A 26,453-nucleotide genomic window follows, 5' to 3' on the forward strand; every position below is an offset into this window, starting at 1 on the left:
GTTGAGGCAACAGAGGATCTGTATTTACTGTCTGATTTACTCTAAAGTATTGGTCAAAACATCATAAATTCCCAGGCCAACAGTCCTGGTGTTTGAAAATTTTACAGGATTACTTAGGAGGTGTTCAACACTGATCTCTGCTCTCTGGTGACCAGTGAGAGAACAACACAGAGCTGTGGCAGGGAAGTTGTAGGTTTGGATATCAGGGAAAGGTCCTTCCCCCAGAGGATGGCTGGGCACTGAACAGGGTACCCCAGGGCAGTGGTCACGGCCCCAAGGCTGCCAGAGCTCCAGGAGCAGGGACAGGGTGGGATTTTGGGGTGTCCTGTGTACTGGACTCAACGACCCTTGTGGGTCTCTTCCAGCTCAGGATATTTTATGATTCTGTGATTCCATCTTATGCAACGATTGCTAGATAATATCTACATTGCTCAAGGGTGGTTATTTATTTGTGGAAGGGGAGCAGAGAGAGGACAGAAGGACACACCACTGCATGGATGCTGTTCCTGCTGGTGCTGCCTCTCATTTGCCTGCTGTGCTGATGTGTTTATGAAGTACAGGCAGATTTATGGAGCAGCTTTGCATCGTTGAAACATCCATTGATTCCCATCTGCAGCCTGCTGGGCTGATACACTCTCCATTCCCAGGTGAGGAGCCCAGACACCAGGGATTAGTCAGCCCAGGGTGACACAGATCTCTATTAAAGCTTTGATTTATTCTCTAAGCTTCACGAAATTCCCTGCTAAGATCTGCTTCCATGGCCGCTTTTCCTCCTATACAAGTGAATTTTGGACAAGTTTAAAAGTTTACCTTCAGATAAATGTATCCTAGGGTCACACAGGTTTCAAACAGGCAGTCCTGGATATGTCTGTCCACAGAACAGCAAGTGCCTGGCTTTGAACCACTCTTATCCAGCCGTGGCTTGTTTGTGTTTCCTCAGAGGCACAGAGCTTCCTGAATAATTTGTTACCCCGTGTTTGAGATGAGTGCTCTGTTAGGGAGGAACATTGTGCCCACTTCTCCTCCCTGGCAACTATTTTTGTTTTCAGTTAATGCAGTGCAGTCAGCCATCACCATGGGTTCTCCCCAAAGCTGGAACAGTGTTGTGGTCAGGTAGTGTTGCTGTGAGACAACTGGAGCTCTTGCGTGCCCAGTCACACACTTCTGCACATACAAATGTCTGTGCACTGCTCTGTGCTGGTGCAACCTGCTTTCATGTCATCCTTGCTGAGGATGGAGTTGTTCTTATTTTGTGTGTGTGTTGTGGGAGTATCTTACCTCTGTGGGAGTCTCTTCTCTGTAAGCACAGGACTGCTGACCCGCACTGAGATTTGCATGACAAGTGTTGGGCACGAGGAAAAGGACTTCAGAGGAGTGCAAACATAACGCCACAATTCCTTTCCCAACCTCTCTGAGAAAGTGTGTCTTCATGCTCTAATTAAACAGCAGGTTGACATGTTTTTGCTGTTTTGATTGCCTTTGAACTTTGGCGGTGTGATAAACAAACTTTGCTTCCCTGCCTACCAAGAAGTTGCAGTGCCTTGAAGCAGTTTGTCTCTGTTCTGATGTGGCAGAGCTCAGCACCCTCCTCCAGTGGCATCCTACATGTGCTGCCAACAGCAGGGCGGGCTGGCAGCTGCCATGGTGTGACAGGTGATGAACTGGAGCTGCTGGAGCTCTGATGTCTCTTTGATGGCCCCTTTCAGCTCGCTGAGATTTCAAACGCCAGCGCTCAGTAAACAAACGGTTCCTCAGCCCTTGGCAGGCTGGGGCTGGTGGGGGTGCAGAGCACATTCCCTTGGATTGTGGTGAGTGCAGACACTTCACGTGTCTGGGAGCTGAGATGAGTAATCCGGGGGGAGGAAGGAAAGCAGGACGAACGGACTGGTTGCCACGTGGCATAAACGAGAACTAAAACTGTCAGCCAGCTCCAAAGCAGCTTGTTTGTGTTTCAAAGTTTGTCCACGGAGAACGGCACAGCAGGTCCCGTTGGGGGAGATGTGCTGTGTGGGGTGGGCTACCCCAAAATTTCACAGTGGCCTGGGGAGGCTGCTCTGACCTTCAGCAGTGTCCACTCCATCAGAGATGACAACAGGAACCCTTGGACAGAGCCCCAAGGAGCCTCATAGGCTGTGGTCACTCTCTGAGTGGCGTCACACATCCCCTGGATCAGTAGATGCCAGAGCATCCACACATCAGGTGCTGAAGAGGAGATGGGGGATTAGCAAGTGGTGCAGAGAAAAGAAATACATCCAAACCCACTATTTACTCTCTCAGAATACAAGACTGGCAGGTAAACGTGCAGCTCCAGAAGAGGATTATGGTTCATGTGATGTACAATGAACCTGCCCAACTTACTGGTATCATAAAATTTGCAGAGGATTAGGCAGCTTTTTCTGGCTTTTAAGTCTATATTGAAGCAAACTGTTAAAGACAGCAGGACTTTCACTGAAGGAACTGCAGCTTCATGACTTGCTTTTGGTACCAGTGTTATTAACTGGCACGTCGAGCTCAGCGTTCCTGCAGCTGTCCCCCATTTCATGTGTGTAAATGCACTGGGATTTCACTCCAGGGTTTGAAGACTAAGTCAGTGAAAAGAGTGAGCTGCATTTTCCTAAGATGAGGGGCGGACAAGCCGTCTGCTTAGGGGGATGGACAAACTGCCCACCCTGGAGCCAAGAGGACACTCATCTCCTCCTTGAGATGTCCACACTGCCTACACAGGACTGTGCGTATTCTCTGGATCATCTGGCACAAGCCACTGTCAGCAGCTCATAAATTACAGCTCATGCCTGGTGTCACAATTCCCGTGTGAAATATCGAAGGCTGGCTTTAAATAATGTGACAGTGTCCCTTTTCATGTCCACATCGTGAGCGCCACAAAGCTTTCAGCCTCCTTGCTTCCATTATGCAAGTGTGAAAGAAAATTTATCTCTGGCAGTTTTTTTCCGTGCTTGTTGGCAGGCGGCCCAACGTGCCTCAAATAGCAGCGAACACGACGAGCTGAACCTGTGCTTGTTGCAACTCCATTAATGCCGGAGGCACTACACCTCAGATGCATCAGGAGCATTTGGTTAATGTCCCCAAACAAGTTTGGATTACACTGCTTTACCCCAGCAAGCGTGGTTTTATGATAAGGTTGGTGTTCTGACTTCTTTGGAAGCATTCTTGCCTTTTTTTTTTTTTTTTTGGTAATATCTACTATATAAGTCATAGATTAACAGGCCATAAAGGTAGAGGAATCTGTGAGAATTAGAAAATGCCCGGTTGTAGAAGTTATTAGTATTCGTTATGAGCAGGTTTCTTGGTGTTTTCACTTGCTGCTATTTACCACTGCCAAATTCAGTGTTGAAATCTGATACTTCTAACTCACCATGTGGTCCAAACTGAGGTGAACACAGGGACACAGCAATGGAAACAAAAACCCATTGTTTTACGACTCAGCAAACATTCTTTGGACTCTGCAGGTACTGGCTTCTTCACTTCCTCCTCCGGAGAGGAAAGAACTATTTGAGTTATGCAAAGTCACTCCTCTTTATTTGCAAACAATGGCAAGGCTACACCTTCTCAGGACTGGGTTTTATTGCAGCCCTGCTGCTCCTTAAGGACTTCAGCACAGCTGGAGCCTTCAAGACACTCCTAAAACATCCTAGACCTTGAAGAGATTTGCAGTGGAAATTCAGCCTCTGAGTAAGAGAAAAACAATTTGGGGACCGGGCAGTGAAATTTGCAATTTGAACCAGAGAGCTTTCAAAGGATTAATTTCCAGCTTTTATGGCGGTGACATTGATTTTGAATGAACCTGCCTGCGGTTTGTAGTTTTTACTGTTTCATTTGTTCAGCAGCTGAGCTCCCGAACACTGGGATGTGCATGGCGAGTACCTGGCGTGTCATCCACACCCAGCATGAGCTGATTGCTACGCTGAGGTCGGTGATACACAGCTAAATAAACGGGCTCATGTGGAGGGCAAACGCGCTGGGTTTGTGTTTTCCAGTTGAAGAAGTATTGTATGTAGATTGTACCCACTGTTCTGAGCTCTGCTTTGGCCCGAGGTGCTCGAGCGACTCTGAACCAACTGGTTCCAGGGATGGTGACCAAGTGAAAATACAAAAGGGGGAGTGGAGCGTGGACACCCCACCTTGGCATGGACACCCCACCTCAGCACTCACACCCCTCTCAGCACTCACATCCCACCTCAGCCCAGCAAGGGACAGTGACGGGCACTGGGAATGATGCTGGGAGGTACTGGTGGAGTGGCAGAGGGGAGATCCTGTCCAAGGGGTGATCCCAGCTGAAGGGAGATGCAGGCTGAGGGGACATCCTGAGTGAGGGGTGGTCCTGGCTTAGGGGTGCTCCTGGCTGAGGAGAGATTCTGAGTGAAGGAAGATCCTGAGTGAAGAGAGATTCTGAGTGGAGGAAGATCCTGAGTGAAGGAGGGTCCAGGCTGTGGTGGGAACTGGCTGGGGGCTCTCAGCTGAGGGAATGTCCTGGCTGACAAAGGCTCCTCACTGAGGACAGATCCCGATGGACATCCTGACTGATGGGAGACCCGGGTGGGTGCTGATTGGGGTCTCCTGTCTGAAAGGAGATTCCTGGACAACTCTGGCCCTGTTTGAGCAGAGCCCCTGCCTGGGGTGGGAGCAACCAGGGAGTCTCTTGTCTGAGGGGGACTTCTGCCTGAGGAGAGCCCTGCCTGAGGGGAGACCCCGGCCGGGGCGGGCACTGGCTGAGGGGCTCTTCCCAGGCGAGGGGGCCACACCCTGCCCGTGGTACGGCCCTGAGGGGTCCCTGCCGGGGGGCCGAGCCCACAGACACAGCACCTCGTCCCGGTCCCGCAGCCCCACCGCCCGTGACGGCCCCGGCCCCGCCCAGGGAGGGGGCGTGGCCAGCGGTGGGGGGGCCGTGGCCACCTTGGAGGGGGCGTGGCCAGGGCGTGGCGAGCCCGGGGGCGCGCGGCGGGACCGGCCCGGGGGGGTCCAGGGGGCGCGCACGGAGGGGCGGGGCCGGTCCGTGAGGGGCGGGGCCGGCCCGGACGGGGCGGGGCCTGGAGGGGCGTGGCTCGGGGGCGTGTCCGGGGCGGCGCGGAGGGGCGGCAGTCGGGCGGCAGCCGCGGCCGGGGCGGGAGCGGCGGCGGCGGCAGCGCGGGGCGGGCAGCGTCGCCCCGTGTAATGCGGCATGTCCAAGACGCTGCGCAAGAAGCGGCACTGGCTGAGCAAGGTGCAGGAGTGCGTGGTGTCCTGGGGCGGCCCGGCGGGCCCGGACCCCGACCTGCTGCGCGGCGGCGCCGAGCGCGGCGAGTTCCCGTACCTGGCGGGCCGCCTGCCCGCGGGCGGCGAGGGCGCGCAGGGCCCCGTGCTGCTCTCGGGCAAGGCGCCGGCGCCGGGGGACGTGCTGCTGGAGGTGAACGGCACCCCCGTGAGCGGCCTCACGCACCGCGACACGCTGGCCGTGGTGCGGCACTTCAGGGAGCCCGTGCGCCTCAAGACCGTGCGCCCAGGTGAGCGCCCCGGGGGCCGCGGGCCGCACCGGGGCCCTCCTCCCGTCGCCGCCGCCGCCGCCACGGAGCCGGACCGGGGCCCTCCCGCCGCCGCCCAGCCGGCCGCGCGTAGGCCCGGCCGCGCCGGCGCCCTGCGGGGCGGCGGGAGGGCCGCGGCGGGGAGCGGCGCCCGAGGGAACCGGGGGGCAACCGGGCGGGATCCGGGGGGGCAGCCGGGGCGAGGGTGCCGCGCTGGGAAAGTTTCCGCGGCTCCGGGAAGGCGGGGCGGGGGGGGCGGCCCCGCCGTCCCGGGGCAGCGCCGGGGTGGCCCCGGGGCGATGCGCGGTCCCCCGGCCCGGCGGCCTCTGCCGGGGCGCGCCCGGGATGCTCCTCGGGTCCGGTGTTGGTGCGCTGTGACCCCCGCTGTCCCCCCGGGTCGCTCCCGGAGGGTCCCCGCGTCCTCTCGGAGTTGTTTTCCGTGGTGTTCGCACGATCCGCTGCTCGGAGGGGTGAGTGGGGAATGGCCGGGCTGCTGCCATCGCTCCGTCCTGCTGGTTTTTGCCAAAGACAGGCACCTAGAGGGAACTCCCGGGTGTTCTTTTTCCATGGGTTTGTGTTAATTTTGAGCACTCTTTAATTAGCTTGTGGTATCAGATGGTTGTGGTAAGTTCTTCTTTATCAACGTGCCTGTCAAATGTCAAATTAATGCCGAATAGTGGCACCTGCAGCCACACGAGCTAATGATTCAGGAGCTCCAGACGTACCTGCTGCTTTCCCCGTCAGGTATTCCAGGTGTGAGCCTGATGTCTTATGAGAAACTGTCTTGGGAAAAAACTGTTTTTCTCTGAATCCCAGCGGATTTCAGTATTTCCATGACTGGAGCCAGTAGTATTTCTCATAGAGCTGCTTTGCTGAACACCTGTCTTGTCCTTTTTTCATAACTGCTGGGTGCTGTTTGACTTCAGGTAATATGTATTTTAAATTGGATTTTCCTCGTTTGACCACTAATGAAAAGTCGTCTCACATATAGAGACTGTGCTGTTGGTCCTGATTCATGTCAGACACACACCTTAAAAGCACCTACAGAAGCCTGGTAGGTTTTGAAAGATGTTTTGATTCCCAAAATTGGAGAAGTGGAGATCTCCAAATGGAGAAAATAGAAAAGAACAGCTGCAAGTTAGATGTGAAATAAGAGGATTTAAAAAAAAAAAAAAAAAAAGAGGGACAAATTGTTTAAGATAGAAAATAATAATCTCTTTTAAAAAGAGAAAGCTTGTGGAAGATGAAACCATCGTTCAAAGGGATTTCTGTGTTTACTATGGAGGGAAATAGGGGTATTCCTGTGCTGGGAATTTCCACAACAGAGATGTCAAACTGTACAAACTGGCAGAAAAGATTTAGAAGAAATTGGTGTGATTAATAGTAGAAAATGGTGAGAGCCACATGATGTACATGAGGAGTTCGTGGTAACAGCAACGTGTTGCCTGTTCCTTAAATCCTGGGTGGTGTGGAAGAGGTAGGAGGTCGGGAATATGGTACTGGTGGGGAAAAGGGTCCAGAAGATCAACAGGACTGGCTGGTGATTCCAGCAGGTTGGTTAAAACTCAGGTTAAAAAGGAGAATATTGGGCATGTGAATCAATACCACTTAATGAGGAGAGAGGGCTGCTGTTCAGAAGAAAGTCTCTTAATTTCTGCAGAGTCACTGGATGGTTTAATCAAAAGCAAGCATTTTGGTGTAGAGGATTTTCCAGCAGACTTTCAGTATCACAGACTTGGATGAGGCTCTTGCTGAGTGAGCGTGGTGTGGCAGTGTAGCTGCCAAAAGATAAGAGCCGAATTCTCCTGTGGGTTAGTAACTAGTTCAAATAGAGGAATGGTTTTCTCAACAGAAGGAAGCTGCTGCTGGAGTCTTGTAAGGGCCTGTGCTGTTTAGCATAGTCATCCCGAGCTTGTAAACCCAACGCTAGGTGAGTTGGTAAAAGAGAAGTTGCATTTTTCGTGCTGATTTTATATAACTTTTGGAACACATCAATCTGAATCTTCAGATCCAGCGATTTTTCCTGTACTGGAACATATTGCAAGCTTATTTACCACATCAGATGACTTTTGTAGTCATTCTCTGTGTTAGACTTAGTGTCCTTAAATACAGCATTTTAAAACATACTGGGTTTTGTTCGTTTTTTTTTTTCAAGGCTGCCACAGCTGCTCAGTGGCAGTTTTCCAGTCAGGGTGTATGTAATTAGGAAAGTTGTTGACAAGGCATTCTCTGTAAAGACCTGTGACTTTGAATTTGTGTTCCCTTGTCATCCAGAACCGTCCAGACCTTCCAGACTTTGGGAGCCATCTGGGAAGACGTGGGGTTGTGTGTGTGGTGGAGGTGAAGAGAGCAAGGGCTTGGGAGCTGGTGCTCTCTGGTGTGCTTGTAATATGTCAGAATCCTCAAAGACCCATAATTGCATTGCTTCAGGGTCTTCAGGGTCCTGTGTCTCATGCTTTTTCCCCAGTCAAAATTGCTCTTCCTCATCATGTTGAAAGGCATGGAGCACTCTGCCCCACTGCTCCTCAGCTTTGGGTGCTGTTGGGACAGAAGTCTGAGGGCATCCGATGTCGGGGGTCGACAGTGAGGAATTTGTGTCTTTGTCTCTGAATTTTAGGGGTGCTCACAGCCTGCCTCAACATTTTACAAGGGCAAGTTTGGTGATTAAGAGCTGGCTGCATCTTCCAGGTGAGGTCTGTGCAGGTGAGCAGCACATTGGGGAGCTGGACTGCTTTAGTTCGAGTCACAGTTGTAGTCCTTCACTAAAGGCAGCAACAGCTTTAGTTGACAGCAGTAAAATCTGTCTGTGATACTTCTTGCAAGCTCACAGAAAATTTAAAATGGAAATTTCAAGATGCTGTTTAGGCTTGTTTGATAAGACACTCGAAGGATATGAATGTTAATTTGAACGCCATCTGTTAACTGCACATCACAAATGATGGACCATTTTGTTGATGAAGAAATTTGTCCTTCCCATTCTTGCTCTGTCTTTATTAGCTGAGGAGGGAGAACAAGACCTGCGTGCTGGGGGTAGGTGTTGTGTCCCAGGTGAGGACGGCCTCAGGTGCGTGGGATGGCTGGAAAATCCATGGATATGGTATCAACAGGGATTTACACAGCAAAGTCTGTGGGAGGCCAGTCTCGAGCTCTGCCAGCGCACCTGGACTGATGCTGAGATCCGAGTTGTCTGAATGAAACTTAAATTCTAGGTGATCACTGAGATGATAACCATACCTCTATTTATATATAATTCATCATCATCTTGATCAGATGAGAAAAGCAGCCCTACAGAGAGCTGGGGCTGCCCGTGCAGTGGGATATCAGTATGGATGTGCACGGAGGCGGCCGGTGCGGTGTAATGAGTCCATTTGTATTTTAGCCACGCTTGGGAAGTGCTGGTTCCCAGCTAATCACCTGCTTACATGCATCCAAACGATGGCTGCTGTGTGCTCCAGGACCTTCCCTGTCTGGTGTTACTTGGATTAGGGTGTTATCCTTGTAACTGGCTGGTGCTGCTGCAGGTTCTTCCATTTCCTTAAAGGAAAAAGGGAAACATTTTGCTCTACTCACATCTGTTGTATCAGAGTGGTAAGTTCATCTTCTAAAGGTACCCACTTTCCTTCCTGTACCTGAAGGTACTGAAAAGATGAAGGTACTACAAGAAGGATGGAGAGGGACTTCTTACGAGCACTGGTGGTGATAGGATGAGGGGGAATGGGTTCAAACTGGAAGAGAGTAGGTTTAGATTAGAAATTAGGAAAAAATTCTTTGCTGTGAGGCACTGGAACAAGTTGCCCGGTGAAGCTGTGGCTGCCCCATCTCTGGAAGTGTCCAAGGCCAGGCTGGATGGAGCTTGGAGCAACCTGGGCTAGTGGAAGGTGTCCCTGCCCGTGGCATGAGGTGGAACGAGATGATCTTTAAGGTCCTTTCCAACCCAAATCATGCTGTGATTCTGTGATTGCATAGAATCTGTGATTGCATGTGGCATTCAGGGGCTCTGAGCAACCTGATCTAGGGGGTGACATCCCTGCCTGTGATGGGGAAGTTGGAGCTGGATGGTATTTAAGGTCCCTTTCAACCCAACCATTCTGTGATGATGATGATGATTCTGTGATGATTCAGAATTAGGCAGAAAGATGTTTGTATGTGCAGGCAAGCCTGTTTACTAAAATACTCCTCAATACAACTTGGGAGTGTGTTCTTTCTTCACAGCAGCATGGTAGCCAAAATACATCAAAACTAGACTGCAGGCTTAAAGTAAGAAAAATCACTGATATCTGCAAGTTCCTCTTTCTGCAGCTTGCCTTGCCAGATACTACGTAGGAAGGAATGTGCTTTCCTTCCAAACTAAGGAGCTTTGATGAATACTGCTACTCTGTGGCAATTATTATGGTTTCATGACCACTCTAACTAGCATCTGGGAAGAAATGGGCGGAGTCTTGTAGCTCTTCCACTTGAGAAATGTTTCCAGAGCGCATAGTTTGGTCCCTTGGTTACGGAGGGAATGCACGTTGGCTCCGTTGTGTCAAAAGTGATCTTTGGTCAAAAAATACTGGAAAAGCATTTTAAATGCTTTTAAAATGATGGAAAGCTGTCTTCAAACTAACTTTTTTTCAGTGCTCCTGAAGCTATTAAATCTTGATTTCCTGTAGATTTGTTTCACAGTTGATGTTCACACTCATAGCTGGAGCTCTTCCTCCAGCTGGGGCATTTATTCCTTGTTTCCAGTCAGGATTGCCTGGCCTGTGGTAAGTGCCAGTTTGTGCTGTGATGGTTTTTTCCCAGTGGGACACATGGAGGACATCCCAGTTCATATCAAAGAATTGATGGGATCTTTTTTCACCCCTTCACGTGTTTTATGGTGGATCCAGTACACCCCAGCCCAAAGCTGTTTGTGCTCTGTGTGCACTCAACCGTTGTCTGCAGCTTCCTGATGTGACATCTCTGACTGCCTCAGATCCATTGCTTTATTTGAATTACAGTGCATTAGTGCAGAGGGTGAGGAGATTGACAGGTGGATGGACTCGGTATAAAACCAATTTTTTGTGAGTCTGACTTTCCCTACATCATGTGATGCTCCTGGGACTTGAGGAGCAGGAAGCCAGCAAGGCCTTATCTTCCTGATCAAAATCTAATACAAGCTTACAGGACAACTTATTGCTGGATGCATTTTCTCCCGTGGCTGTGATCGATGCCTAATGCCTCCACTGCTGACAGGAGCTAATGGGAATGTTACCACCCCTGCTTGGGGGTCCCTTTTCTGGAGCAGAATGAATGAAAACGGGGCTGATGAATCCAGTGACTCAGATCAGGATTCAGCACTTGAGACACAATACTCGAAGCTGAGTATCCGAGATTCATTTACATTTCCTCTTGTGCTTGAGGTGGGTACAAAGCCTCCGTGTGGGGGTAAACATTTGCATGTTTGGCAATTAAGGCAGCGCCGCACTCCCGGGCTGTTTTCACAGAATCGGATGAATTCTAAATGTGCCGTGTTAAAACAGAGATCAGAGTACACACACAAGGATAATTTTGCCTCTCGGAGGAAAGGCATTACCCTAATTCTGCGTTTCTGCGGAGGCTGGCAGCGCTCCAGCTCGGGATGATGGAACAGAGGAATGTGTTACTCGGGAAATCTGAGGAGCTGCGCAGCCCTCGGTGGGTGTTGGGTGGGGGCTGCTGGGGGCTGCCGTGGAAAACTGCCCTCCCTGCTTGAGGGTTCGTGGGGAACCGACCCGTTCTGTACCAAAAAGGAAAGTTTGAGTCGTTTTACCACACTAGGAAAAGCTCAGAGCACACAAGGCTGCTGGAATGAATGTGCAGGGTATCCCAGTTCCATGAGGTGGGGCAGAAGATAAATGTGCTGTCTTGAAAAAGAAAACTGAAGGGGAAATGCTTTCTGTTGTCTCTCTAAAGCTGTTCTGCATCAGGTTGAGAGCTGCCTTGCACAAAAAGCTGGGAGTTGCATCTCAGATGTGTGGATGCAGAGGGCTATCAAGCACTAATAGCACTGGGTATCAGGGTGTGCATGTAATTTATAATCCTGCTATTCATATTACTCTTCATATAAAACATATTGCTGGTGGCACAGACCTTACTGCCTTTCCCTCTCACGCACTCCTTTGTTTGAATTTTACTGTGATGAGTTCTGTGTTAATGATCACACCATAAATGCCCTCTAATGATTCTGTTCTTTCTTGGCGCGTTCGTTTCAGATGATAACGAGGCCTCATGTGGCTTTTGTGACTAATTTGTACTTTCTTGTTCCCTTCAGGAGAGCCATTCTCTTCCCTGTTCCGTTCCTTGATGTCTCCCAGGAGAGACTCTGTAGGATAGTGCAGAGTGAGGCATTTACCTGGAGCTGATGGCAGAGCAGGTGGTGCTGTTGGTGTCCTTCTCCAAATCCACCTCCTCCGTGTCCCCTCCTTTAGGGGAATCAAGTTTTCATTTTCACTGAAAAACCACTTTTATTCCAGTTGTTCCTGGAAGGACATTTTTTTTGTTCAGGTAGACAGTTTTGATTTAAATTCTTCCCTATATGCCGGTTTTTTATTAAGCCCCAACCTTAGGATTCCATGTCAGCGGAGAACTTACTTAAAACCCTTGAAAATGTAATTTTACTGCTAGTCTACAGTGGCAGGAGGCTTTCTCTTCTCTGTGAATGAAGCCAAGAATGAAATAAAGATGAACCTTTATTAGAAGTCGTGATTTCAACAGCAGATTTCATCTCCATAATTTTTGTCTAGATATGGCTCTTCAGTTCTTGGCTGGCTTTAATGAAATGTCAGTTGGCTGTAGAAAATGGCTGGGTTTTATCACTCTGAAAAGATACAACACCCTTAATTTTTTTTAAACAAGTTTCATTTTGCTTTAATAAAAGAAAGACACTTCAAAACTAAACTGTGTTTTTGGAAACTTCTGAAGTAAACAAGCTGTGCTCATAGACTTGCTATGCACTGTGCTCCTTTATTCTTGAAGCATCTGCTTCAAGCTAATTTAAAAAAAAAAAAATCTTAAAATGTGACAAGAATTGTGCATTCAAACAGACAGCTGAAAAAATTACTGTAGTTTTCATTGTTGCTCTCTTTTAAGGTCTTTGAATTCATTCTTCTGGTTCTTGTTTTTAATTCATGATGCTTCCTTTTAAGAGCTATCTTGTCGCGTTCATGGGCCGTTAGTTAAATCACTTCTTGTTCCCTGAACAGGAACAATTTTCTTCTTCAAAGCATAGTATTCCTGAGAGTACTAGATTTGGATCAAGAAAAATATGAGCTCTTCGTATTTGCAAGTAAATTCCTTATTTAATTCTGCTGAACAGAAGGTGAGGGGAAGATGCAGCAGGAAGATTGCAGAGTTGGATTGATCTGCTGCATCATCACCAAAATCAGAATTCTAAGAAAGTCATCATCTCTGTTGTTAATTGATGTTTGAATTTGTGTTAAATTAATCTTTTTTGGGCCCTCAGTGGGTCACAGTGGGAATGGGAGCAGCTCCCAGGTGGCATTCCAGCAGCAGTTGGATGTGACGGGCTGGATCCCAAGCTGGGTGGTTTTAAAAGCAAGAGCATATTCTCAAGGTGAAAAGGGGAGCATCCTAGAAAGGGTGTTTGTCAAGGAGACTGCAAAGGCACTAATGGAGTAAAGGGAGTAGCAGCTAGGGGTGTAAAACCTGTGTAAAGCTGTCCCCAGTGCTGCTGTTGGAGCTGCAGGTACAGGTGGTTTCACACAGCCACGTCCCGTGGGTAGTTCAGGTGCAGCTTTCACTATGAAACCCAGTCACAGCAATCTTCTGTTCAGGCTTCTGTCACCGTGCTTTTATTGTCATATGCAAGTGCAACATGTTAAAGTAGTGGCTTTCTGTGGAAGTGTGATTTCATTTTCAAAGCACGCCCAGGTTGTTAGTTATAACTCTGGGCTTTCTCTGACAGCGAGCTTTTACAGCAGTGTTCTCAGAGCTACGTTTAAAAAAGCTTGCTTAAAGCTACTGTTCAATATGTATGATTCTCAAGCCTGTAATTTTTTTATGAATTGGTGATTGCTCTCAGTTGAATGTAACTTTTCAAATTGAAAATCACTAGTGTGTTTACTATCCACCCCGCGTCACTCTTCGCTCGCTGAATAGCAGTTCAGTTTGTAAAGCTCGATCCATTGTAAAATTATTTTCCCGAGACACAGCTAAAAAGTTGCATCACTTAAGCTCTTAATTGCCATGTCTCTTCAGTTACCTGTACAAAAAAAGCAAAGCTTGAATTGTAGCCCTATCAGATCGTGGTACACTTGAATAGTGGTTCTTCTTGTGTTCTACTTCAGTGCTGTTTCATTACTGACTTTGGTAATAAATACAATCAGCCTGGCAGCTGGTGTCTGATGAATATGGATTGGGGGTGCTCTATAAACATCAGAAGTATTCTGGGGTTTGGAGCCTGGAAATGCGTTTTCCATCTGCATAGTAATGAAGTATTCTTTCAAATAGGTGGTAAAGGCAATCAACAGGGTCAACATGACTGTGTGAATTATCTGCTACTGAAATTTTCACTTCTTACATCCGCTGCATTTGGAACTAGTGAACATGAAATCCAGACTGGTTTGCCTTGACATGGGATTCTAACCCAAAATCTGACTGCAGCCACAGTTGTAGCTGTACAAAACTGGGTTGGTTTGGTGAGGCTGGGACTGTCCAGGACTGTCTCTGGCACAGGTGGGAAGAAGCTGGTCCATCACAGGTGTCTGAGCCAACATGTGGGGGTGGGTGGATCCAATGGGAATGTGGGACAGTACTAGGGAGTACTCTGAGGATGCCTGTTCCCCTTATGTCAAAGAGACAGAATTAGAGGAGATACAAAGAAAGGTATCACCAGCCTGGAAAAACTCTTGTGTGGTGGGACAGAAAAAGGTGGAATTATGACACAAAGGAAATTAGTGGGGGATACGCAGTAACAGCACAAAAGAGCAGGATTAGGAGTTTGTTGCTCTTCTCTCACAGCACAAATACCAGCCCATAACCCACAGCAGGCAATTCCTGATAGCAGGAAATGTCTTCAGGCCTGTGACGTGCCGAGGCCGTCCCTGGAGTCGGGTTCAGGAGGTTCAGTCGTCGTTTGAACTTTGCCTTGTAGCACTGGCTGGTCTAGTGCCTTGTACCTGCTAATTAATAACCCTGTGTGGGAAGGCACAGATGTTCAGGGCTTTCCCAGTTTGGTCCCAGTATACCTTGGAACTGGAGACATGGGAATTCTTCCCTCACATGCTGGATGTTATTTCCAGCTTTATCTTTCTGTCGGTTGAGTAGGAGCTGGTGGAGACCCTGCATCTACAGACACCTCTGCCAGGGTGAAATTCCTCCCCTCCAGGTGTGCCCAGCTGAGGTGGGAGTGTGTCCTGGCTGTTTGGTGAAGTTGGAACATGGCAATCGTGGAATGACAGAATGATTTGGATTGAAAAGGACCTTACAGCTCATCTCATTCCACCCCCTGCCACGGGCAGGGACACCTTCCACTAGACCAGGTTGCTCCAAGCCCTGTCCAATGTGTCCTTGAACACTTCCAGTCTTCCCATGCTTTGTCAGACTATAAATATAGACTTGTATTTCTGTTTGGGGCTGAGGAATGTGGCACTCTGAGACAGGGTGTGAGGACAAGCTTGTCCTGTGAATCAGGGTAATGTTTACTCCATCTTGGATTCTTGGCTTGCCAATTTACAACACTCAGTAGCTGAATACAGACCATTACAGGTTTACATAAAAACACTGTTCAGAAGCTTTCACCTTGAGGTGCATCACAGACTAAACATTGTAGTCATTTGAAAGAAAGAAGCAGCTCCTTCCTCACCCATCACACTAAAAACCCACACACGTTTTTAGGCCTGGCCATAAGGCATTTCACTTCTTTGTAGTGCAAATATGAATAAAGATCTCATGTCCTAGGAATTAAAATGAGTGGTTTGTATGTCCCAGTGCTTTTTACCTCCTGGTAATCAAGTGCAGTTGGAGGTACGAAGTGTCAGCCAGTTTCTGAGCTAGGGAAGAACACCAAAGGCCATTTTGAATTTTGAAAATACAAGTTGGGAGATCTGTGCAGTCGTCTGCCAGAAACTGCTCTGGAAAACAACCATGGACATTTGGTGGTTTGGGCTGTATATCAGGCTTTGAATGTAGAGAACATAAAGGAGTGTATTTAGTGCCGAGTTCCTGCCCAAGTGGCCCTGCTGCCTTTGCCAGAGGGATTTTTTTGATAAAGGGTTTAGGGAGAAATTAATTTCCCTTGGACTCGGATCGCTCAGCAGTTGTATTTTGAGAGCAATTCAGTGTTGGCTATTGTGTTTTGGGATTCAAATTGTGTCCCTTGTGCTAGGGACTGGTTTAGCATGCACGAGAGGGCCCGGCATGCAGTTTGGGAACTGTTTTGCCAGACCCCATCTGTTTGCCCTTTGGAAGGGTCCATGGCTCTTGTGGGCACAGTGGGATGTGCTGGTGTGGGGACTGGCCATGGCCAGCCTCTGGGAATCCGTGGTGGATGGATTCTTCTGCAGTGCCCGGCTGGAATCCTCTCCAGGATGTCTTTTTGGATCCCCCCCTTGGCTCAGCAAAGGTCTCTCAATGTGTTTCTGCAGCTTGTGGCTGGGTGGGCAGGGGAGTGAGTGCTGAGCTGCCAGGTGGGAATTCTGTGTCATGGTCATGGGGGGGTAAGAACCAGCTGTTGGTGTCACCCCAGTCCTGCTCAGTGCCACCATGGAATGCTGATGGGTCTGGAATGCTGGCAGACAGTCCTCTAGGTGGGTCCCCCAGTCAGGGTGGGAGCAGGGCACAGTGGCATAAACACCAGTGTTGTGTTCAGCTGGAAGAAATAAAATCTACTTTCATGTTGATGAAAGAACAGATGAGAGAAAAAATTCCATCTGAAGTGGCTGCTTAATTACTGTTTGATACAGTGATGTAGGTTATCAAATTAAGTTGTTAGTGCAAATACTGTTAGGGTAGAAAGTGGTTTTTCCTCTAGAGCAGTTGCTTTCAACATGTTGGTCTCAATTTTTCGGTGTCACCAAGTCTTATGTGGCAAAAGCCTGGTTTTAGACCTGTTCTGAAAATGAAATTCCTGTGGTGGTTATGGCTTTAGCAAACTGAACTTAGATATAACAAAATGAATATATATTTGGGCAACCTGGTTTAGTAGAAGGTGTCTCTGCCCATGGCAGGGGATGGAACAAGATGAGCTTTGAGGTCCCTTCCAACCCAAAGCATTCTGGGATTCTGTGATATAATCTTCAGATGGCTGGGTGGTTTGCTGTCTAATTTAGTAAAGAAAGCATCTTTTAAAGTATTATATCTCTTCAGTAGTTGCTGTAATTTAGCCAAACTTTAGGGAAAAGCATGCACAGTGTTTTGGGTGTGCATTTTGGGTTCTGAACACAGCAGCACATAGCAGGGTAGGGGTGTCCAGCATAAAACTTAGTGAGTCTGGCAAATACCAATCGAAGCAGAAAGCAGAAGTGCCTGTCTTCATGTGAGTTTTCCTTTTCCCTGCAAGACTTTTTGGAAGATCACAGCAAAAGCACAGCTGAAGCAGAAGCAAGGGCTGTGTGCTCTGTCTGGCCTGTTTCTCATGTTTGCACAGCTGGTTTTGCCCACCAGCTCTGTCCTGCAGCTGAGGACAGAGCTGCATGTAAGTAAGTTATTTCTTCTTTTCCTGACATTATTGAAAACCAAAGCATAAACCCACTGACAAATAATTTGAGCTCGGTGTAAGCCAACGTGCTGATTAAGTGTTTCCCTCCTGTGCTGTGACTTCTATGAGAAATCTGTGAAATTTTCCTGTGATTTTAATTCTGTGGATTTTAAAATTATTTTGACGCTGTTTTTTCACAAACAGACAACAGTAACATCCAAACCACTTAAGCCATTCCCCCACTTTGAGGTTTCATTGCCAGTATATATGACTTTTCCTTGGTTATACGCCAGGTTTGCCATGACCTTGTTGCAACAAACAGCAGCAGAGTGTGCTGGTACTACCCATTAAATGCAAGAGGATTAACATCCAGTTTATTTCCTCTAAAACCACAGAACTATCAGGAAATAACTAAGCCCTAAAGTTTTAGGTTTGTAGAAATGATTTCCTCCTAATGCATGTACTTGGGGGGGGGGGGGAATTTCAGAATCCTGTTATGTAAAAGAGAGGCAGAGCCCTATATTAATCCCAGGGAATTATGTTTAATGGCTTGTTTCGTCCTTTATTGGTCTAAAGAAGTCCTCAGAAATCAGCTGACCAAAAGTGCCACTGAAGTATTTTTACCTCTGTTGCTGCAACTATTATCTCTCAGTAATTTCACTAATCTTCTTTGCAGTGAGATTAAATTGGAAATGCTTTGGTGCAGGGAGGACTTGTTTGTGTAAAGTGCGGGTTGCCATCGAGGGGAAGGACCAGTAAGTCATCAAATGTGATGTTCCAGTGCTGAGGAGTATTTTGAGATATGTATTGGCTTGGCTTTCCTTTGAGTTGACAGTGCTTCCTCGGAGGATGATGTTTGGAATGTGAACTTCGACGAATTGTGTTTGACATCTGCAAAAAATGCTCATGACATAAGTTTGACGACGTTGCTGTGGTTTTATTTCATGTTGAGAGTTGGTCACTGCTGTATAAACCAATTTTGTATTAATACATTGAAGTTGTTATCCCTTGTTCTAAGCCAAACCATTCTGTGATGATTCTGTGAGACATCTTCAGATGCCTCTCATGCACGTGCTTTTTTAAACTGGCTTATTACAGAAGCATTAACATGCCATATATATAAATAAAATATTTTTGTCGAGGGGTGTGTGCAGCTGGGGGTTAAACCATGCAGAACAGCTGAGGTAACAGCTTGTGCTGTGTCCTCTTTATGAATTTTGAAAAAGACAAATAGTTACGTCCTTGGCAGACCTGGTGCTATTATTAAACCCCATTTTGTGGTTTATTTACAGGCAGCAGGAAAACTGTTTTACTCAATCCAAGGCCTGAAGTAGTGCTCGTGTGGAATTACAGGCTACACAACTTGCCTCTAAATTGCAGGCTTTCCTCTCTGCCCTACTTACTCAGTCTAAAAAAACCTAATCCTGTGGATTTTATTTCCCTCTCTGTAGGACAGCAGTGAGTAATTACTTTTCTCTGGTGAAGGTAGAGATGCTGGAAAAGTTTAATTAATGCTCATTAGGAGATGCTGCTAATACTTAAAGGCATTCATTAGGACAGGGTGCTTAATGTTCGTCTGAACAGCAAATAAATGCAGTGGAGTGACTGTTGTTTACGCTGTACTGTGTGTTATGTCTTTCTGTTCTGTGAAATATTTCAGGGTATGTGGGTCCTCCCTAGCCAGATGTGTCTCTTAGAATCACAGAATCACAGAATCAGCTGGGTTGGAAGGGACCTCAGAGATCATCAAGTCCAACCCTTGATCCAACCCCGCTGTGGTTCCCAGCCCATGGCACTGATGCCACATCCAGTCTCTTTTTAAAAATCTCCAGGGATGGAGAATCCACCACTTCCCTGGGCAGCCCATTCCAATGGCTGATTACCCTTTCAGTAAAGAATTTCTTCCTAATCTCCAACCTAAACCTCCCCTGGCACAGCTGCAGACCCAGCCCTCTTGTCTTGCTGAGAGTTGCCTGGGAAAAGAGACCAACCCCCCCCTGGCTCCCCCCTCCTGTCAGGGAGTTGCAGAGAGTGAGGAGGTCTCCCCTGAGCCTCCTCTTCTCCAGGCTGAACAGCCCCAGCTCCCTCAGCCTCTCCTCCCAGCACTTGTGCTCCAGTCCCTTCCCCAGCCTCGTTGCTCTCCTCTGGACCTGCTCCAGCCCCTCAATGTCCTTCCTGAGCTGAGGGCCCAGAACTGGACCCAGCACTCCAGGGGTGGCCTCACCAGTGCTGAGGTAACCCCTCTGAAGTGTCTGAGAGCAGGTGGGATGCCCTGAGGCCACAGCTCAGGTGGCCTTTGGCACCTCCCCATCAGTGAGTCCTGGCGGGTGCCCTCGTTTTACTTGAACTCCAGTTGTGGTTTTAACACAGAATTACAAATATTTGTAAATCAGGGGTGGGTTTGTTGTTGAAACAATGTTCTCAGCACAGTTTTTAAACGTGAGCATAGGTGATTTGCACAGCTCCTCATTTCAGGCTGTTTTCCCATAATTAGCTGTTTGACACCAGAGCTGGCAGTTGCCTCTTGAAGAAGCATTGGAAGCATTTGTGTTACTCCAGTGGTTCTTTATCCCAAATACTGAGAGCTGGAACTCTCTGGAGACTGGAGAACACTGTTACAGTGCTGTGATTTACACAGATTTAATAAACTTTGCCCATGTCTGATTTTAGCACAAATTGCATAACAGAAGAGGTGGAACAGGTGTGTCTGGTAGGAAGCAGGAGGTTATCAACTTCCTCTGGCCTTTGCACAGGGAGGAGACCTGGAATGAACATGAAAACTGCTGTGTGGATGGGCCACTGTTTAAACTGTGGACAGTGTTTAAAATGGAATTATTTTCCCCAGACATCGGTGGCCCTTCGGGAGCAGTGGTGGCCCCAAGGATGGGATCTTTGGGGTCTTCATGAACCTTTTTATCAGTCTGTACTTGTACACAAGTGTGTGTAGTATATTCACAGGGAAATTCCGAAGTGTTCAGTCCTACCAACTGTTCTCTCAGTGAAAAGTCTGCTAAAAATAGGATATTTTTCCATTCAGGCATCAAACTCCGATTGGTAATGTGAAGTGTCATGCTGTAGGAATAGTAAAAGGGCTTTTACATGAGGAAATTCTTTCTGTGAGCTGTTTTTTCTTATGGTGGGTGAGATGGAGCAAAGAGAAAAAGGATTTAAATCACTTTCTGCTTTGTTGAATCACCTTCGGGCGGCATAAAATTTGTTGTTCTGAAATCCTGATTTATTGCCCCTTGGCAAATACATCGGATTTTCTTTTTTCTATTGAACTATATTCTTAAGAGATCTGCTGCTCTTCCTGGTGTGTGGCTGCAGAGATGTTGGGTATTAAGGAGATGACAAAGAAAAACAATGTTTTCAGACAAAACCCCAGTTCTTTGACAGAACTTTCCGTGTTGGCTGAAGAATTTGAAACTGGGACGGGAGAACTGGGTGCTCTCTGCAGACTGCAGTGGTCTGGAAAGATTTAGCATTCATTGTCACCTGGCAGTGGAAGTTTCAAATGCAAAATGGGAGGCTTTTCTTGAGTTTTAAATGCGAAGTGCGAGGCTTTTCCTATATTTAACAAATAAGTGGAGATAAAAATAAAATCTACTTTTTGAAGTAACAACACGCATCCGATTCAAACACAGGAAATTCGAGCGGTGCCTGCAGGCTTGGCTGGACCTCAGAGCTGCTGCAGAATGAGTTGAGAAGCAGAGGATATTTGGAATTTTGCTGGGCAAAGACTGTTCCTAACCTGCGTGCTGGACTTGCCCTGGTGTTTTTTTAGAGTAACAAACGCTGCAGTTGCCCCTCTCCGGGCACTCTGGACCCTCCAGGTGTGCACAGTGCTGGGCAGGTGGGGATGTGCTGCACACACAGCCCAGCCTTGGCTTCACCTCACTGCTCTGACAGTGCCTTCAGGAAAGCCCCGTTAGTCTCTTAATAAGAATTTAAACTGGCAGGTAAAGACAAGCTAATCTCTGTTCCATCCCGTGATTTATTTGAACAGCAAGATGTCTGGTTGCTTTTCTTTGCTGCTGCTGTAGAGCTGCCAGTGGGGACTGAACAGTGAATTTGGGAATTTAAATGCATTTGTTTAGTAACAATCAAGTGCTCTCTATGTAATTGCTGCCTGATTGTGACTCGGTGTGACGAGTAGAATTGGGAAGGATCTTGACTACGTTGCCATTGTGAGCTGATGAACGTGGTTAGGACAGGTACCTGCTGTCAGATTTGCTCCATGTAATTCTTATGCTTGTGGGTGCAGGGTGATTTTTCATCACCTAGCTGTATGTTTTACTGTCTTGGTAAATGGATATATATCATATACTTGTATTCAAACAAACCTTTTAAAACTCTTACCTTCAGGTTCACGTGTATCCTGGAAGTGAGGAGAAAAGGGAGCGTTTTAATAAGAACCCTCTACTGTGGGTAACAAGTATCTGCTCTGTGCTCTGGTGACAGTAAAGCATTTCAGAGAGATTACTGCAGAACCTCTGCTGTCAGACAGGGATGACAGAAAAGGAATGATGCAATAAATGCAGGAACAAACTCCTTGCTGTCAGTTTGGGTTTTCCTGCTGGGGTGTACATCCATAGCCGCCTTCTGGTTGATTGTGAATCGAGAACAGAAATTAGATTTGGCTTTGCCTTCAAAGCTGTCTCTTTATTTGAAGTGCTTTCTTAAGAGAATTCCATTTCTGTGTCAGTCTTGAATTTAGTGAGCTCTTTAAGTAGATATAAATGACTCCAGCCTTTGGAGACAGCTGGATGAAGACGCTGACTGGCAGCTTCTCGAGCGGAATCTGAGAGCTCTGAGTGCAGAGAAACATCTATTATTGTAACTGAGGACCCTTTCTGTCTCAGAGCCTCTACAAAATTATTATTATTTTGCTTACAGCATCCACCTCGTGCTGAAATTATGGGGGCAAACATAAAGTTATAGAATCATGGAATTGTTAGGGTTGGAAAAGAACTGTAAGATCAAGTCAAACCATCAACCCACCGTGTTCCCCATTAAACCGTGTCCTCAAGTGCCACATCTGCATATTTTTTGGACACTTCCAGGAATGGTGAGTCCAACACTTTCCTGGACAGTCTTAACTGAAACTGAAAACAACTGGTGCAAGTTCCTCACTGAATTTAATAGCTTATCAGCCAGACAGTTGTCACAGACACCAGCTGGGGAGCAGTTGTTTGCTGCCCCGTCCTCTATGCTTTGATTGTTGATCACTGCTGATACGTTTATTTTGTGGTCATTTGTTGTACTCAGAGAAGGGAGAGTGGGTGGCTTGGAAGCTGGCCATGAGTGATTGTGCCATTTGTGCCTGACTGCAGCCACGGCCCTTCAGGACTTCCTAAAATCAGATGGTTTCATTTTTTTAAACGGGGTTGTACGTGGCTTACAGAGACTTATTTTTATGCTGGAGAAATCATGGAGTAAAAATGGGGTTGCTCTCAGTGCTTTTTGTCTCAGCTTCAACTAGTTCTAGTTTATAGTATAGAGTAGTGGAAGAAGTTTGTTCTGAAGTCAAAAAATAACTGGAAATGCAGCTATGGTGTTCCATAGCTGAGCAAATACTCCCACGTGCCAGCTACAACTGAGTCTGCTGCAGAATTGACCTGTGGTCTGTGCTTAGAAGTTCACATTAAGTGGCAACAGCAGCAAGTTTTCTTTAATATTCAGTAACTTCTGGTTATGAAAACCAGATTTATCCTTTCAATGAATAGGTTATTTGCCCTTTTTTAATCTGCCAGTCTCTCGAATGCTGATGTTCTGAACACTTTATTGCAGAAGCATTTCTTTGAAGAAGATCATTGTATTCCTTATTCTGGTTATATTCTCCTTCTAAGTTGCAGCAATCTTTAATAGAAGCTTGTGATGGGGAAATGGGAAGGTCTCTTACCTGTCTCATGTCTGCTGGAGGTGGGTTTTCCATCAAGAGTCATGCTCTCAGGGACGTGATGGAATTTTGGAGTTGTCCTTCGCAGGGCCAGGACTTGAACTTCGTGATCCTTGTGGGTCCTTTCCAGCTCAGGATATTTGATGGTTCTTTGAGCTCGTTGCTAATCTGAAGGTTTATGTTTTAATAGCTGTTAGTTACCAGCTTCTTTTTCCACCTACTGACTGACATGCTCCATTGAGACACTTTTCTTACAAACTACTGAGAGATAAGAAGAAGAAGAAATGCAGAGAAGCAGATGTTGCATGACCAAGTACCCAGCTGTGTGCTAACAAAATGAATCTCATAGTGATTAGTTAACAATTCCTTGGCAGGCAGAGTATATATGTAAAACAGTAAACACAGCATGGGTAAATAATAATGATAATTGGAGGGGGGGAGAAAAAGAAGCATTTTCTGAGCTTAAAACATTGGCAGCATCAGTTCAACCATCTGTGTTGCTGAAGAGCTGACTGTGTTGTGGTAAGTCACACCAAGGTCAGTTGAGCTGAATTTAGAAGTCCTTAACCCTTTAGTTGTAAAATGTAACATTTCTGGTTTTTGAGCATCATGATTTAAATGACAGAAAAGCTGCACTGTCGATATCTGAACCTAAAATTGTCAATAAAAGCCAATCATCATTAGTGCTGTGGGGTTTTTACCTGCTGTTACGTGGAGGTGTTGGGCCAGTAGGAACTGACAAAAATAAGATGTGCAGCCATGTAAAATTCACCTTTAAAATTTAAGGTTAACTGCATTCCTGGGGTGGCATTGCCATTGTTGTATCCATGGGTGAGTGAGTACAAAGGAGGAAGATAAAGATCATTCTGCCCTCCTGGCTATATAATTTAGAGCTGAGGCTGCAGTTACCTGCCTGCCCTCTGGAATGATTCTCTTCTGCAATGCCTTTTTTATTTTCTCTTTAGAGAAATAAATGAGTGTGTGCTGGGGCTGTGAACACCGTTGTCCTTCCCTTTGTACCCCTTCAATGCCCTTCGTGTCCCTCTGTCCCCCAAAACACACAGCTGTGCTTCTCTGATTGTTACTCATCACAGGTAACAACAGTTTGAAGAGTAAATTTGGAGAAATTGTGTAAATTGTGAACACTGACGTTTAGCACACGGGTGTAAGGGCATTTACTAGCTCAAAGGTATATTTACAAAATACAGAATTAACATTTAGATTCACAGGATGGTTTGGGCTGGGGGGACCTTAAAGATCATTCAGTTCCACAGCAGCTTCTCAGGTGACACGGATGGTTTTGGACATGTTTTCCTGCAGCCTGGTCATGGGAAAGGGTGTGGATTTTCACGTGAAACGCTGTGTCAGTAACGAGGAGGAGTCTGTCAGCCTCTGAGTTTGTTAGAAATTCAGTTTACTGTGCCAAACAGTGGAGGTGAGCACCTCTGCCAGCTCTGTGGATGAGCTGTGGCTCCGTGGGATGACTTGCACCGCTCCCAGGCCACGTTTGGAGCTCGTCAGTCGGCACCTCCGATGCAGTCATGCCAGGTTGGCTGCTCTGACCTGGGATCCTGCAGGGAAGAGCTGAGAAGGGATGTGCCAGCACTGCCTGGGCAAGTCCAGCTCATGCTCGTACTTCACTAGAAAGCAGCTGGATCCCAAAGGCTGAGCAGTTCCTCTGTGCTGGCATCCAGCTCCTCACACGTGCTCTGCTCGGAGAAAGCACTGTTTCATCCTTAATTGAAAATCCTGTGTGCCATAACTGAAAATAAATCTTATTAAATGAATAGTGATGAAATAACAGGATATGCTGTGCAAGCGGAAAGAGAAATCCCTTTCATTTTTAATATTACATGATGATTAACTTAAGACATAGGGAAATGGTCTTCTCTTACTTGATTACTTCAGCAGTGTGCTGTAAAGATCATAAACTCAAGCTTCTCTGCAGAATTGGGTTGTGATAGAGTTGGAGTTTGTACGGTGACACCAGTGAGATTCATGGGTGTGACAAGTCAACATGGGCAAGGCAGGAGTTTCCTCGTGGCCCTGGATGTGCTTTGCTGGTCCTGACCCCTGGGATGACTCTCCTGGCTCTTTTGTGCTTTTCACATGCAAATGTAGTGCCAAGTAAACGATGGAAAAGACACTTGACTGACATCACAGGGGTGAAAGAGAGTCACCTTATTTTCTGAATTGGAAGATTTTAAAAGTATTTTGAACAATGTTGGTAGGGCTTGAGTTATTTTCTCATACTTCAGCTTACAGTGTGGCAAAACTGAGTTGGATGCACTCACTGTAAAACTGCAGTGGGTGTTCAGTATGTCCTCAGGGGTGTTCTGGGGAAAATTTCAGATGCTGTGAGGTTCCCTAAGGGTAAAAGTTAACCACAACAGATACTAAATGTTGTTTTGTAGGTTGTGTTTTCAGACAGAAGTCTTTTTCACATCTTATTTTTATTATAGCTGCATGACCCAGGCAAGCCACGAGTTGCAGCGGTGTTTGTACCAGCACTTGAAAATGTCAGCATTGATACTTTTCTGTACCAAGCTTGGTTTTGCTGAGAAATGCATTGAAAAATCTGGGGAACGTGAAACTGTTTCCTTCCAGCTGTGGTTGTGCCAAAGGGGATCAACGAGAGTGACTCCACAGCCGGTGCATGGGGCATGTTCCCATGGGCACAGGGACATCCCAGCCCTTACTGGGATGCTGTGGTGCTCACTGGTGTGCCCCCAGTCCTCAGGGGTTGTAGCAGACTGTGTAGAGCCTCCCTGGGTGCAGAGCTGCCGTGTGAACTGTGTGAGTCAGGCACTGCCATTAGTCATGGCCCGTGCACATCTGGAGTTGCAGGGATTTCGCTGACTGTCCGTTTGTGCAGAGAGCGCTGGGAGGGGGTTGGTTTCCAATTAAACTGTGAGATGTCTCCAGTCAATACCGCTGTGACACGGAGGGTTTGATCACAGGAGTGCTGACCTGGCACACAGAGGTTGGTGTTTCCAGGTCCCTGGGAGTCCTTGGGAGCTCGGCGAGGCACAGCCGTGGAGCTGCACCGTGGGTTTACTGCCGAGCTGCCTCTCCCTGGGAAAGCACCAGCTCTCCGTTGGGAATGCTGCATCCCACCTCTGCCAGTGCTGGCATTTCCAGAGCTCCTTGAAAAGCCGGTTCAGGATGCTCTAATTCCTTCACAGAAGCTGCATAATGGCTCTTGTTTGGTGGAGCAGGAATTGCTCCTTTACCATCTGCTCGAGGGTCCTGCTGTAACAGAGAGTTGAGGAGCCCAACAGAGCTCTGTGCCCAAAAAGCAGTTTGGTGACATTTCTGTGTGGAATGAACTGCAACTGTTAGAAGAGATGTTGTACTTGAAAGCAGTGCAAAGCAGGGT

General features: G+C 47.2%; 1 protein-coding gene across 3 annotated transcripts in view; it reads left to right on the forward strand.

The window, feature by feature from the left end:
- Positions 1–5,107: 5,107 nt before the first annotated feature.
- The window catches only part of MAGI3 (membrane associated guanylate kinase, WW and PDZ domain containing 3), a 68,195-nt gene continuing 46,849 nt past the window's right edge, over positions 5,108–26,453 (forward strand). For all 3 annotated transcript variants that reach the window (XM_064635678.1, XM_064635679.1, XM_064635680.1), the window contains exon 1: positions 5,108–5,498. In XM_064635678.1, coding sequence (XP_064491748.1) covers positions 5,177–5,498 — 322 coding nt within the window. In that variant the 5' untranslated portion in view covers positions 5,108–5,176. The remainder of the gene's footprint in view (positions 5,499–26,453) is intronic.

Source organism: Pseudopipra pipra, chromosome 25 (genome assembly GCF_036250125.1).
Source record: "Pseudopipra pipra isolate bDixPip1 chromosome 25, bDixPip1.hap1, whole genome shotgun sequence".
Classification (NCBI taxonomy): Eukaryota; Metazoa; Chordata; class Aves; order Passeriformes; family Pipridae; genus Pseudopipra; species Pseudopipra pipra.